Genomic DNA, 16,172 nt, shown 5'->3' on the forward strand with positions numbered 1-16,172 from the left:
ACAAACGATTGTCTTGCTTTGCTGTCTTCAGAGATACAAATGGCGATAACGTGAGCAAATGGCTTCAGTGTTTCTAGACATAAAGGGAGCTTTTGATGCAGTCTCAATAGAGGTGTTGTCAGACAAGTTGCACTCCCGGGGTCTGCCTCCTCTATTGAACAACATCTTATACAGCTTGCTTTGTGGGAAACATTTGAACTTTGCTCACGGAGATATTGCAGTCAGAAGAACATCTTACATGGGCCTCCCACAGGGTTCATGTTTAAGTCCACTTTTGTACAACTTTTATGTAAGTGAAATCGACAGTTGTCTCTCTGAAGGCTGCACTTTAAGACAACTGGCAGATGACGGCGTGGTGTCTGTCACAGGATCTACTGAGTCTCATCTGCACATACCTTTACAAGATACTTTAGACAGATTGTCTTCCTGGGCCCCAAAGCTTGGGATTGAGTTTTCCCCTCAGAAAACGGAGATGGTTGTTTCTTCGGTTTCCAAGAAAACGATTTTATTGTAAGTGTTGTCTAAAATGCCGAACCTCAAACCGTGCGGGCTAAATGCGCCTATTTATGTTTTGAACAAAATTTCTGTTTTTTGGGCAATATTTCTGTATAATTTCATTGAAACTGCTAGAAAGTAATATTTTCCGTACAACAAAGCTGAAGTTTCATAAAAATCTATGTATATTATAACTTCGTGGAATCAAACAAATGTTAGGGTTGCCATACTATAGAGGCAGTTCATCCATGAGAAAAACATTATCAAATCTGTCTTTAGATCTTCAATTCTCTCTTAAGATGTTATTCAGAGCTTAGATTTGAAGGTTCAATGATAAAAATCATTTATTTATTCTATTTAATCTGTTATTTTAGGATGGAGGCATTTTACAAACATGATGGGGGCATACAAAAACACTCTATTATTCTACTATATAATCGTTATTAAACGTCCACAAAAGCTGAAATATGTTTAATTTCTTAAGTTAATTAGAGTTAGAAACAAAAACCATCCTAGTTTTTGTTTCAAACTTCTTTACGTATAATTTTTAAAAGTCGAAATATTACATCAAAATGTATCAAAACCTTGTTTGATTTTTTAAATTTTTTTGAGTTTATAAATTCATAAAATTCTTTCTTGCCTTATGTTCTAAGCGTATCACCCTCAAAATGCATTGGTCAGGTAAGCTGTCTAGTCAGCCATTTCGCCAAACAGCCGTAGGGTCATTTAACCCGATAGGCCCATTTAGGAAACCTTTCCCCTATCTGAAAGGAAAATGCCAACAAAGAATCAATTTTCTCCGATCAATCACTGGCACCTGGTGGGGAGCCCAACCAGAAGATCTTTTAAAATTGTGTCGAACAACTATTCTCTCAGTGATGGAATATGGTAGTTTCTGTTTCCAATCAGCTGCCAAAACTCACATCATCAAACTCGAGCGTATCCAGTACCGTTGTCTCCGCATCACTTTGGGCTGTATTCCCTCAACGCATAACATGAGTCTTGAAGTTTTGGCAGGAATACTTCCTCAGAAGGATCGATTCAATTTACTATCACTCAGGTTCCTCATCAGGTCTGAGGTCATGAACCCATTGGTGATTGTGAATTTCGAAAGGTTACTTGAGCAAAATCTTCAAACCAGATTTATGTCTATATACCATGTTCTCATGTCAATGCAGGTAAACCTTTCTTCGTATTCTCCCACTCGTGTTTGTAGCCCTGACTACGACAATTCTTCTGCCCAGTTTGATATGTCTATGCAGCAGGAAATTCGTGGAATCCCGGATCCGCATCGTCCTCTTTTGATTCCAAGAATTTTCGAAGCTAAATATAGACACGCAATGCTGACAAAATGTACTTTACCGATGGATCAATTATAGAGGAAGCAACAGGATTTGGAATGTTCAACGAAATATTAAGCGCCTCTTACAGTCTCCAGTCACCATGTTCTGTGTACATCGCAGAATTAGCTGCTATTCATTGCGCTCTGGATAGTATCGCCGCTCGACCTGTGGAACACTACTATATTATAACTGATAGTCTCAGCTCTGTTGAAGCAATCCGCTCCATAAGACCAGGAAAATTCACGCGAAAAGATACGCTATATATTGACTACTTTATCAAGACGTTGCTTTTCCATCACCTTTGTCTGGGTTCCCTCACATTGCTCGATAGTAGGCAATGAGAGGGCAGATTCCCTTGCAAAGGTGGGTGCGATGGAACGCAACATTTACCAGCGCAAATGGGACGAGGATGAGAAGGGTCGGTGGCTCCACTCGATTATCCCAAAGGTAAGCCTTAAACCCTGGTTTAATAGATTGAACTTGAGTCGGGATTTTATTCGTATATTTTCCCGCCTCATGTCCAATCATTCTTCCTTGAATGCGGTACTCTATCGTATAAATATTGCTGGCAGCAATTTATGCGGTTGTGGCCTAGGTTACCATGACATCGAGCATATTGTTTGGTCGTGTGAGGACCACCTTGTCACCAGAGCGAACTTCATAGATTCCTTTCGGGCCCGAGGAAAACCACCCGACGTTCCAGTGAGGGATGTGTTAGCTGTGATGGACTTGGACTATATGTTCGAAATATACCTTTTCCTAAAAGCTATTGATCTTCGACTATAATTCTTTTTATTTTTTGTTTTTCCTACCTATCTTCTTTTTTCTTAAAAAAGTGAACTAGATATAAGCACACAATTGTAATCAAACAAAACGAGTTTGGCTCCTTAAAGCCTAAAGGTATGAGCCGTTTCAAATAAAGAATTTACAAAAAAAAGAAAGTGTGCTTATAATTTCTTGAACAGTCTTTACAAACATAGAAAAATATATAAATATCAAGAATTATTTTGAGTCTCTTTGAATAAATGCCATGAGTTAACTTAAGTCGAATACTTATGCCTATCATAAGCAAACTTAGAATATACTTTAAAATTCTTGTATTTTCTTTCTGTTTACCGTATAGGACGATCCCTTCAAGGCACGAACTAATCTTATAAAAGATACCGACAATCCGGATTACCAGCATTGTCAGAGCATCGAAATTCAGCGCGCACAACGCGCCTGTCAGCGAATCTTCAAACGGCAAACAATGAAGTGCGAAGTCTATTCCAAAGGGTAAGCAATACGTTACACTTGCCTTAGTGCATTAACTTGACAGTGCATGAGCTTACATTGCTATTGAACAAAAAACAATCTACCAGATGGCCCTCAAGGACGAAACTACTAAACCTTAATCCTCCGGGACAGCCATGTCACTTTTGAAATTTCAATGAAATCAAATAACCTTTCAACGTTCATTTTAGTTTGAATACATTGGCAAAAACTCTGAGATACAAGACAAATGCATTTCCAGCACTTCAACTTTTCTGCACACGTTCGAAATACACAGAGATGCGTTTAATCTTTGGTAAGCGATAGAAAAAAAGCCTTCGATTACCACCAACCGAGTGCGACCAAATTTGGTTGAGACCGGGCATAATTTGATTACGCTTCAATAAAAAAAGGGGACATTCACTTCCGGGTTTTAGTCGAACCAAGCCGACCAACGCTTTTTCCCAGTCATTTGACATTGTCGCAACGCATTAAGCACATCGCCATTGCTTGGATCTCCGGGGCCCGACCGAACCAGAAATTCACTTCAAAACGACAGGTCAATAGATATCTTTTTTTTCTTTCTTTTCTTCTATTCCGGCGCTCACTATTCGTGGCCAACAACCCGGTCCTTTTTTTCATGGATCCCCATTTATGACCGTCTACACGGATGCACATACACATGCCCGACCACCCTCAATCAAATGCTCGGTGTACGCGCGTTCGAACGTGTTGCAGATGTTGGGGTACTGGATGTTGTCATCAGTGGCCATGCTGCTTTGGCCTTTGCTGTGGCCACCGCCGTCTATCAGAGTCGTCATCTAGCCGTGCTGCACCCGAATCAACGAGTATTTTTTCCTTTTCCTGTTTTAGAGGTTTTCTTCGCTCGGATACGCTCATCGGGACGATACAGGTCAAGCTGCAGCCCCTGGAGACGCAGTGCGAGATCCACGATGCCTTTCCGGTGCGTATGAATGAATATTTAAGGCCTATTCGGTATTGTGGGCTCGATGGTCTTTGGTTGGATTTGTGGTTGAAGTAAAAATGAATCAGGGGATTTGCAAACGAAATTTTTGTGAAATTTTGTTAATTGTTTTTATCCTAACAATTTTTCATTTCAAAAAGGAAGTTTATTTGAGTATCTTTAAACGTTTGATACATTTATTTGAACTTATCAAATTTTTAAAGCTTAGTTCTTTTAGAAATGGGACAGTTACGAATGCGTGTATCTCAATGACCTTTCGTTTGATCTAAATACTTTCTTTGAAGGAAATGAAGGTAATTTTATGATAATTCATGAAAAAATTTTAAAAAAATTATTTATCGATTTTTGTGAGAATAAATTCTATTTTATTCTTGGTACCTCCCTTCGGCCAGCGCACACTTTTTTAGTCATGATAATGATCAATTTTTCAAACTAATACTTCGTCTAATCTGTATTTTAGGTGGCTACATCCTCCTCCTTCAATTTCTGATACTTTTCGGACCAATACTTCTCTTTTAAAAGAAACTGAGGCCACTTTAGTGGATACAGCTGTTTTGAAATTAACAAACTTGATTATTTTTGAGTCACTTTTTGAGCGTTTTTAATGGAATTTCTGCTGGCAAAATCAGGCAATAACGAAGTAAAACCATTAGGAGATTGAACTTGAAGTATAATCGGTTAGTATAGATCGTAGGTTGCGAAGGGTACATAAAAGATTGCTCTTTTTAGGCTTTTGAAAAGAGTGAAAACCATAGTTTTCGTTTTGAAAATTGTTTTTTTTTTTCCACAGGAGCAGAATTTTAGCAAATCATTATATTTTATACAAAATAACCAGCAAATACATACTTTAATATACTCGGGACCTTGCCACAAGCAGGCGTGGTATAGGATTCAAACGCTGGAATTTGTTTAAAATAAGGTATTTCATAAGTTTTGTCGTTCATCAGAAATCATCTGTCCCATAGCCTCGGAACCAGATATACAGCTAACGAGCTGTGGATCTAGCAAAAAATTTTTGTTTGAGGTTAGGTTTGAATGACTAATTAAGAGGCAACACTTTCAGCTTATCAGAAAAAAAATTTTTTTTTGAAATTTCAGCGATCTATGCTTAGTTTTTTGCTTACTGAAAATTAAAATTGCTGGTATGAGACTTGACTTCCCTGATGACCCTTAGCCGAAGTTGCCGATCATATGCTTCACTCCAATGGTTGATTTGAACTTGGTGGACATTTTTGACAGTATTTCCATACTTTTCCACCACTCACACACAGTAGTTCTATGAATAATCAACGGTTTTGTCGGCTATCAATTTGATAATGATGGATTTTGAATGAAATTGTGCAAAATTATTTTTTCCTTTTTCTCTTGCATCGTAAATATCTCAAAAACGCGTAAATTTTAAATTTTGAAAAAAAATAGGTCGGATAGTACTTTTTACAGGCAACAAAATGCTGTCAAAATTTTGAATGTCTGATCACTAGTAAACGAGCTATTAGCAAATGAAAGTGTCCCATTTCTAAAAGAACTAAGCTTTACTTCTTCTTTAAAATATGTATAATTGCTTAGACCATGATTAGTGTGCCAAAGAATATTTTTATTTGGGTCACCCAGCAGTTTGAAACCGTATATCAAACTTGCAGATACGGCACATAACTATTTGAAATGTTTTGAAACAACACTTGTAGAATGCAATTGGATTAATTTTTACACGATATCAAATAAATCTATAACATTTTTTTGATTTACTTAAATTTGAAAGCAATAAGCTAATTCTATAAGCCACAAGAATGACCATTTGAGGCATTGGTCATTCTTTATCAAACATTTAGAAATAAAAGTAAGAGATTAAATTTGTGATTCAAATAAGATTTCTTTTAAACTTAATTAAAATTAAAGTTTTTAGTAAGAAATTTTGTTTATGATGAATCTGCAATAAAAATATTGTTGAACAAAAAAAATCATAAAATTATGTTTTCAGTTGAATTTTATCTTGAAAATTAAGTAAAAGTACAAGTACAATTCTTTGGGCACAAAAAATTATCATTAATAAATCATTTATTCCAAGATTAGAATCCTGTGAAATTTTCAAAAAAATAAATCTGAGTTTCTCAAAAATCAAAATTTTATTCTAAATTTGGGATTCTTCTGGTTTGTGTTAAAACTGACTCTGATTGCATATTAGACTGAGTCGATTTGGGGTCATTTTTGAATTTCTCAAACCCTGGGGTCTCAAAAGCTTCGTTTTGGTCCAGAACTCATCCATGATTTTTTGCAGAATTTTTAAGTAACGTTTACATGAGTAAATTTGAACTTTTAGGTTTGTATGGGAAAATTGAATATTTTGTACTGAAAAATCAACATAATTTTTGTTTCTTCTGTGCAACCGAGCCTGCTAATGGTTTTTGTGCCAATTTATAAATTCTTCAAAGGAACTTTTCCTCTGAACAACTTTGTCGAAGACCGTAAATTCGTATCTTATTAGACAAAAAAGTTATTAGCTGTTCAACAGAGGTATGTCTTTTGGCATTGATAAACAATAAATTCAATAGACATCACTGCTTGTGCCCCGCGAAGTATTGCATGAAAATTAGTCATGCAATACCTCGCAAGGCACCCAGCAGTGGTGTCTATTGAATTTATTGTTTATCAATGCCAAAAGACATACCTCTGTTGAACAGCTAATAACTTTTTTGTCTAATAAGATACGAATTTACGGTCTTCGACAAAGTTGTTCAGCGAAAAATTTTCTTTGAAAAATTTATAAATTGGCACAAAAACCATTAGCAGGTTCGGTTGCACAGAAGAAACAAAAATTATGTTGATTTTTCAGTACAAAATATTCAATTTTCCCATACAAACCTAAAAGTCCAAATTTACTCATGTAAACGTTACTTAAAAATTCTGCAAAAAATCATGGATGAGTTCTGGACCAAAACGAAGCTTTTGAGACCCCAGGGTTTGAGAAATTCAAAAAATGACCCCAAACCGACTCAGTCTATTGCATATACAATTTTAATTTTGGATCCAGAATCAGATGGCCTGCAGTTTGCATCCGTAATGAATTTCTCACATTGATATTTTAATCTTGATTATAGATGTACCTTATAGTGGTATTCGACCAACGGTCAAAACAGGTGCCAAGCTATTTGAGATTGTTTATTTGAAATCGAATTAGATGAATTTGACATTCAATTATAGTTAAAAGTCCTCAAAATAGTTGCCAAAAAGAACGATGATCAACTTAACTTCGAGCTGAATCTGAACTTTTAATATTGATTCCGAATCTGAGTACTGCCTTTGGAACCTGAGTTCGAAATTTAAATTATGCATTTGGAAATGATTTTTGAATCTCAGTTCCAGATATAATTCTTACTAATTATGATCCAAATGGCGAAATTTTGATCAGTATTTTCAAGCTCTTATTTGAATTTTAAATTTTTGGCTTTTAATGTGAATTCTTTCTTCAGCTTTTTATTCGAAATTCAACTTGTGAATCCGTGCAAATCCGGGATATGTTCCGGGATGATTAAATGAAAATCATGAAGAAAAAGCATACTTTTATAATTCAATTTCAATTTTAGTTTGATTTAGCAAATAAAGTACAAAGGTGGAAGCGGCGTATTGATTGCAGTAAGGCATCCCAAGTAACAATTTTAGCCTTATTATGGTCAGCAAAATTTCGTTTGGACTATAGCATTAATCTTCATAAAAAGCTAAAGCGCCTTCTATAACATTACCTAGACTCTAATAAAGCCAAAATTAGGCTATTTGGCCCTACCCTAGAAACGTCATCATGATATATCATTGTTGGTCACCAAAGCTTTTAAAAAGCTATTATTAAACATGTTAGGAATTTTTGTTTTTTTTTTTCAATTCTGTGAGTTCTTGGAGTTTTATTTTTATTTTTTCCAGCAACCATAATGGTTGATGAATGATGATTGCATTATTGAGATATGACCTGCAAAAATTAATAGCCAAAATACCAATGTTTTAACCATATTATGAGCCTCATTTGTACTGCCAGTCAAGATTTTAGGTAAAATGTGTATGAAATATGGTCAATCATGATGGAATTGATGGAAAATGGGCCTGAAAAAATATTTTCCAATGCTTGCATTGTGAATCCATCAACATGGCGTCATTTTTGGCCCTTCGATTTTGCAACCAACATGGCGTTAGTCAATTCGATTTCTCTTTCGATTTCGATTGACGTTTCTCTCGCAAGCCAACCAATTACACGCTTAGGATGAGTTCCTCATTTCTGAGTTGTTAATCCTTAGTACAGTAAATGAGGACAGGCATTTTAAATAAAAACGAATTGGTTGTTAATCACCCGTGGAATAAATCATGAGTTGAAGTCAAATTTCGTTGTCTGACGCCATCTTGAAATCCAAGATGGCGGCTTCCGCTGATCTTTCAAATGTTGTAAATGACTTAAAATCGCATGAAACCCCATCAATATTGGTATTGGGTGAAAGAGCTAAACGAATAGAAGTCGAATTTCGCTATCAGACGCCATATTGAAATCTAAGATGGTGGCATCCGCTTAACTTTTAATGCTGTAAATGACAAAAAGTCGCATTAATCAACCACTATATGGGTGTTGGTTGAAAGGGCTAAACTAGAAGAAGCCGATTTTTTTTCTTTTCGACGCCATCTTGAAATCCAAGATGGCGACTTTCGCTGATCTTTAAAAAACTGTAAATAACTAAAAATCGCATTAAACCCCAACATTATAGGTATTGGCTAAAGGGCTAAACTAGAAGAAGTCAAATTTCGCTATCAGGTGCATCTCGAAATCCAAGATGGCGGCTTTCATTGAACTTTAAAATGCTGTTAATCACTGAAAATCACATGAAATTCCCACAATAAGGGTATAAGTTGAAAAGGATCAACGAGTAGAATACAAATTTCGCTATCAGGCGTCATCTTGAAATCCAAGATTGCGGCTTCCACTGAACTATAAAATGATTGAAATCATTGAAAGTCACTAGAAATTCCCACAATATGGTTAAAATGGGTAAAATGGCTTAATCAGTTTGAGTGGAATTTCTCTATCAGATAATCTTGAAATCCAAGATGGCGACTTTCGCTGAACCTTAAAGTGCTGTAAATAACTAAAAATCGCATTAAACCCCCACAATATGGGTATTGGCTAAAAGGGCTAACCTAGAAGAAGTCAAATTTCGCTATCAGGTGCATCTCGAAATCCAAGATGGCGGCTTTCACTGAACTTTAAAATGCTGTTAAACACTGAAAATCGCATGAAACTCCCACAATATAGGCATCGTATGAAAGGACCAAACGAGTGGAAGTCGAAGTTTTCTATCAAACGACAACTTGAAATCCAAGATGGCGGCTTCCACTGAGCTTTAAAATTCTGCAAATGACTAAAAACCGCACGGAAGCTTTACAATATTGGTATTCATTGTAAGGGATAAACTATAAGAACCAGATCCTGATTGTTTTTGGCAACCCGCTCGAACATTTTGTGATGTCAAAATCGAACGATTTTTTCCCAACTTTGTTTTTATTTAGTACTACATTTTTATCATGTTTTTGATGCATTTAGCACTTTTCGTGTTTTGTCGATAGTTTTTGTTTTTTGTCATATTTGCTATTTATGTCATTGTATTATGTCTATCAAGGTTATGTTGTTTCTGTTATTTGTTAGATTCAGGGACATGTGCCAAAATCGGATGTTTCCCCTATCGGATGTTGCCATAAACGATCGGGGTCTGTATTGCGATTGCTTTGTGCGATTTTGGGTCACTTACAGCATTTCAGAGTGAAGCGAAAAGAGAAAACCGACTAGGTACTACTCGTTTAGCCCTTTTACCCAATACTAATATTGTTGGGGTTTCATACGATTAAAAGTCATATACAACATTTTAAAGTTAAGCGGAAACCGCCATCTTGAATTTGGATGGCGTCAAATAACGAACTTCGACTTTTACTGGTTCATCTCTTTCAACTAATACCACAGATGAACAGATGTACAAGCTCGAACAAAAAATCTTCAGAAACTTGTGTAAAATTTCCAGTGCTCTATTTTAAAGAAGCCGTTAAAAAATGACGAAAAACAGTGCCATCAATTGCTAGATTTCTAACTTTTGAACGGCGCAATAGATGGCACTGTTTCTAGATAACTCTTTTCAATGAAACAATTTTTCGAAAGGACGCAATGGTATTTGAATTCAAAAATGAATAAATTTAAATACAATACAAAGAATTTTTCTATACAATTAGATTAACCACGAATAATTTTAAGATGAGGAAAATAGCATCATCATATTTTTTTCACTACAGAGACTGCCGAAATAACAAACAGATGTACAAGCTTGAATTTTAATATTCCAAAAACCAGTGCAAAATTTCAAATGCTATCAGTTAAACAAGCCGAACAAACTTTTAAAGTATCTCATTCTTGGAAGAGCACAATCGTATATGACCTCAAAAATTAATAAATTAACATCGTAGCAGAATGGATGGCTTCAGTATATTCACAACAAGGTAAATTTGCCTGGTTCATTTTACCTTCATTTTTTTTTACTAAAAAAAGACTAAGAACTTCGGGCAAGCTAGTCGAACCAGTTATTTTGTCCAGTTGAGTTTAAAATTAACAATCTCATGAAACAATACCGATTCTAGGCTTTTCTGAGTGAGCATTTTCTTGTATCATATCTGTTTCTAGTGCTTAATGCTAGTTTGAAGCAATTAGAAAAAAGCATAATGCTAAAAATTTTCATTACGTATATCATAAATGTGTTACGAATCTTTATCATCAATTTGATCAAAGCTCGTCAAACAGTAATTCGACATATTCATAACTGACTAATAGTTTTTTATTTTGTTTTGTTTACATTTCACTTTCTTCTTGACAGTTCTCTTTGGTGTCCTTGGAGACATCTGGTGGCTCAACCAAAACACATAAAATTGATTGAAAACGGTCGTTGGAACTTTACACACGTTTCAAGGCTTAGCTTGTACATCAGTTATCAGTGCTAATACCCATATTGTAAGGGTTCGAGGCGATTTTCAGTCATTTACAGTATTTTCAAGTTGAGTGGTAGCTGCCATCTTGGAATTTAAGATGGCGACGGATAACGAAATTCGACTTCTACTCGTTTATTACTTTCACCTAATAACAATATTAAGAAGGTTTCATGATATTTTCAGTTATTTACAACTTTGAAAATAAAAGCGGAAGACGCCATCTTGTATTAATGATGTCGTCAAGCAGCAAATTTTGTTCCTCCTATTTGAACCCTTTCACTCAATATTCATATTGTAGAGTTATTCATTCCACTTCCGGTAATTCAAAGTTTTCATAGATTTTTATAATTTTTTATTATTTTAACTCAAAATCAAACACAGAACTTATCAAAAATGTGTAAAAATGGGAATTCCAATTCAAATATGTGCTATCTAATCTGAGCGTGTCCTGTTTTGACATCTTGATCGAGAACTGTCACTAAATTTTATGGCGGTTTAATCTTGGCAACACTGCTTATTTTGTTGTTAACATTTTTCTGTGATCATTTTGAATCATCCGTTTTTTTATGAAATCTGATATCTAAAATTCCTTTTTTGCGTCTGTTATAATCTCGCTGTGCGAGTTCGGCTTAAGTATATTTTAGTTTTCTACTGTGAACTGGTGAACTGTGCGAATCTCGAGTCGAAAATTTACGCTTGGAGCAGAGTTTTTGTGACATTGATTTCATCGCCAACCGTCTGTGGAGAGTTGAACGGGCAGAAACGACATCTTGCGAATATAAAAAAAAGTGTTGCGCTTTCCAAGCTCACTTGTTTCGTTTTTGCAACTAAAGCGACATCCTACGGAAAATTTTATAACTACTCTGTTGTTGAATCGTGTGTTGCATACCCACCGGGCTAATATGGCAAAGACGTGCTCAAGTTGCTCCGGTACGATCAGCGGAATAGAGTTTATGATTTGTCGTGGCATTTGTGGAAAAGAGTTCCATCTCAGCTGTGTCAGCATAAGCAATACCGCAGCCCGATCCTTAAAATCACTGTCTAAAAATGTGTACTGGATGTGCGATGATTGCGCTGATCTTTTTGAAAATTCCCATTTTCGAAACCTTGCTTTTGCACCACCTCCTCAGCAGACAGGAGTAGCACAACTTACCGAAGCTATTTCAGAACTTCGCTCTGAAATAAAATTAATGTGCACTAAGCCACCTGCCACGCCTGTTCCAGTGCTGACGCCAGCTCGCCCTGACTTTCGTCGTGCGCTCAAACGGTTCCGGGCTCCGGATCCTGCTGTTAATGAACCTTGCAAATTGGGCGCAAAGCAATCTTCAGCAGACGTTGTTTCGGTGCCTCTATGCGTGAACGAAACCGAGAAGCTATTCTGGTTATACATTTCGCGTATAAAGCCAGAAGTAAGCGAAAACAGCGTAATGGAGATGGCGAAAGCGAACCTCGAAACTGACTCTGCCCAAGTTGTTAAACTAGTACCTAGAGGCACCGACGTGAGTTCCATGAGATTCGTTTCTTTTAAAGTGGGTCTCGATCCTGAACTCAAAGAAAAGGCGCTAAATCCGGAATCCTGGCCTAATGGTTTGAGTTTTCGCGAGTTCATTAATTATGATCGAAATGGTCAATTTCGTGGACCTTTTTAATGATGACCATGTGCCCCATCTGCCGACGACTTGCGGGACTCATTGCCCCGCCCTACCCCCTAACCCATCCATTTGTGCTGACCATACTATAGACGATGAGCTGACCAACGGATCCATTTCTTCATGTTTCAACTGGACATCGGGACGCACCAATTATGCCAATTGGGAAGCTCTCTACTCTGGCCACCAACGACCGTCTGTTCCTGTAAAAAGACGTCCCGTTTTTCGGTCTGGTGGTCCAGGGGGAGGCTTCCAATTGCCATGTCATGGCAAGTATCTGCTTTTATCGAACTCTTCGTCTAGTCACCCATCTCTGCCTTCTAGCGATGCACCGGCTACTCATTCCAATGCTGATATCAACGTAGTGCTGCAGCGTTCAATTCACGATATCTCGGCCAGCAGTAATGTTTCATCGACATCTAACTGGACACCGGGACGCACCAATCATGCCAATTCGGAAGTTCTCTACTCTGGCCACCAACGACCGACTGTTCCTGAATTAAGTCGTCCCGTTTCTCGGTCAGGTGGCTCAGGGGGAGACTTCCAATTGCCATGCAACGGCAAGTATTCGTCATTTTTGACCATATCGCCTAGTCACGCATCTCTGCTTTCTAGTTCCACCCAGAGTGTGCCAGACCAATCATCTAGAATTGTTTCATCGAGCCGTTCAAATGATGAAGCATGGTGCTACTACCAAAACGTCCGTGGCTTACGCACCAAAACCGAAGAATTGTATCTGGCAACGAATGATTGCAGTTATGACGTCGTCATTCTGACTGAAACCGGTCTGACTGACTCCTTCGATTCGGCCCAGATTTTTGGAAATGAATACGCTGTTTTTCGCTGTGATCGTAGTCCTCGAAACAGTGTCAAAAAATGCTTTGGAGGTGTCCTGATCGCAGTAAAACAATGCCACGCCAGCAGTTTTGTCGACACGGAAAATGGTAATGAGCTAGAACAAGTTTGTGTTGCTGCCACAATAAATGGAAAAAGATTCTTATTCTGTGCTGTTTATATCCCACCTGATAAGAGCTGCTGTACCCAAATTGTTGAGTCCCACGTGGCCTCTATTCGTGAATTGTGCGCAAGGGCTTCTCGTGATGAATCCGTTCTGGTTTGTGGCGACTATAACCAGCCTCGTTTGATGTGGGAAAAATGCGACATCGGAGCTGAACTGTTGAACGTGACACCTCTTAGTGCTGCTGCTGCTTGCTTGATCGATGGCACCAACTCATTAAATCTTTCTCAGTTTAATGCAGTCAGGAATCACACTGGGAGAACATTGGATCTAGTTTTCGGCCCGAGTGAGGAGAAGATTGATGTTAGTAGCGCTCCTGATGTTTTAGTACCGATTGATTTGCATCACCCTCCCATTGTTTTCGATTTACCTATTGCTTCAACCGCCAGAGAAGTTTTAACGAATCAGTCGATAGGTAGAATAAGACCTCTAAATTTTCGGAAGACAAATTTTGCGCTTCTTTCGCACTATCTGAGAGGCATTGATTGGGATGCAGTTTTAGATGCCTCATCGATTGACAACATGACTGAAACGTTTTGTAGCTTAATCAGAAACTGGTTGAATATGCATGTTCCAAGATTCAAGCCACCTGTATCGCCTGCTTGGAGCACACCTACACTCCGACAACTAAGGCGTGAAAGAAATGTTTGTTTGCGTAGACTTCGCAAGAATCGGACAGAAGACTGTCAAGCGCAGTTTAGAATAGCTAGCACAGTATATCGTCGACTCAATACCTCTCTCTACAAACTTCATGTGATGCGTTTACAATCCGGTCTGCGCAGTAATCCTCGACGTTTTTGGAAGTTTGTTAACTCAAAACGGAAATCCAACGCAATTCCTTCGTCAGTGTTCTTCCATGAGACTGAGGCTAACTCCCCACAAACGTGTTGCAATTTGTTTGCTGAGTATTTTCGGTCAGTTTTCTCGGACAAGACCTCCTCAGAACGCGAGTGTATCGACGCCATTCGCCATATTCCTATCGATGCCATAGACTTTAACACCTTTGAAGTCAATCAAGAAGTCGTCGAAGTTGCTGCTAAAAAACTTAAAAGCTCCTTTGCCCCAGGACCTGACGGAATCCCTTCAGTTATTTATTGTCGATGTATCGAAGCGGTTTCATCTCCTTTGGCTCGAATTTTCAACCGATCCTTCCAACAACGGAAATTTCCAGATCTGTGGAAAACTTCGTTTATGTTTCCGATTTTCAAAACTGGCGAACGTCGAAACGTGAAACAATACCGTGGAATAACAAGCTTGTCTGCTGGATCAAAACTGTTCGAAATTGTAGTTAGCCAAGCCTTACTAGTAGCTTCTTCGCAGTACATTTCATCGGAACAACATGGGTTTATGTCTGGAAGATCGGTATGTACGAACCTTTTAGAATACACGTCTTTCTGTTTGAATCAACTAGAGAATAAGAAGCAAGTTGATGCTGTTTATACCGACATTAAAGCCGCATTTGACGCGATTGATCATCGAATTCTACTTGCAAAGCTTGCTAAGCTCGGTGTCCACAACAATATGATTCATTGGCTGAAGTAATTTTTAACTGACAGGTGCATAAGGATTAAGATTGATGATAGCATCTCTTTTCCGTTTACAAACCGATCCGGCGTCCCTCAAGGCAGCAATTTGGGACCTTTGTTGTTTGCTTTGTTTTTCAACGACTTGATTGCCAGCTTAGATAATGGAACAAAAATTGCATATGCAGACGATCTTAAAATATTCGTTCCAATAGAATGCGCTGCAGATTGTGAATACCTTCAATCGTTGTTAGACAACTTTGATGAATGGTGTAGACGTAACAAATTATCTGTTAGTGTCTCAAAGTGTTCGGTCATAACTTTTCACCGGAAAAAATTGCCTGTTCTACATAACTACTACATCGGAAATGAGCACATAAATAGAGTATTCGAAGTTAATGATCTTGGTGTTATCCTGGATGATCAGCTCACCTTCAACAATCAACGTACTGCTGTCATCAATAAAGCCAATAAACAACTCGGCTTTATCTTGAAAATAGCGCGAGAATTTGCAGATCCGTATTGCTTAAAGTCACTGTACTGCGCACTTGTCCGATCTATTCTTGAGCACGCTTCAATCGTATGGGCCCCATACCAGCTAAGCTGGATCTTACGAATCGAACGAGTGCAAAAGCGGTTTATCAGATCCGCCTTACGTCATCTGCCGTGGAACCATCCCGAAGATCTACCCCCTTATCCTCATCGGTGCCAGCTTTTAGGACTAGATTCTCTCGAATGTCGTCGAAAAACTCAACAGGCCACATTTGTCGCTAAAATTTTGAACGGAGAAGTACAATCACCAAACCTGCTTAGGATGATCAGCTTTAGGGCTCCGTCGAGAATGTCACGATCTCATTCGCTGCTGTCGAGTCGAACTCATAGGACATCCTACGGTTACAATGAACCAATCAG

At 37.9% G+C, this 16,172-nt stretch overlaps 1 protein-coding gene across 2 annotated transcripts in view; it reads left to right on the forward strand.

The window, feature by feature from the left end:
* LOC129747380 (coiled-coil and C2 domain-containing protein 1-like) overlaps positions 1–16,172 on the forward strand; it is a 39,085-nt gene that overhangs the window by 19,842 nt on the left and 3,071 nt on the right. Inside the window, exons 4-5 of one of the 2 annotated variants that reach the window (XM_055741557.1) lie at positions 2,962–3,113; positions 3,828–4,053. In XM_055741557.1, coding sequence (XP_055597532.1) covers positions 2,962–3,113; positions 3,828–4,053 — 378 coding nt within the window. The remainder of the gene's footprint in view (positions 1–2,961; positions 3,114–3,827; positions 4,054–16,172) is intronic. The other variant, XM_055741558.1, reaches the window with a different exon arrangement.

Source organism: Uranotaenia lowii, chromosome 2 (genome assembly GCF_029784155.1).
Source record: "Uranotaenia lowii strain MFRU-FL chromosome 2, ASM2978415v1, whole genome shotgun sequence".
NCBI lineage: Eukaryota > Metazoa > Arthropoda > Insecta > Diptera > Culicidae > Uranotaenia > Uranotaenia lowii.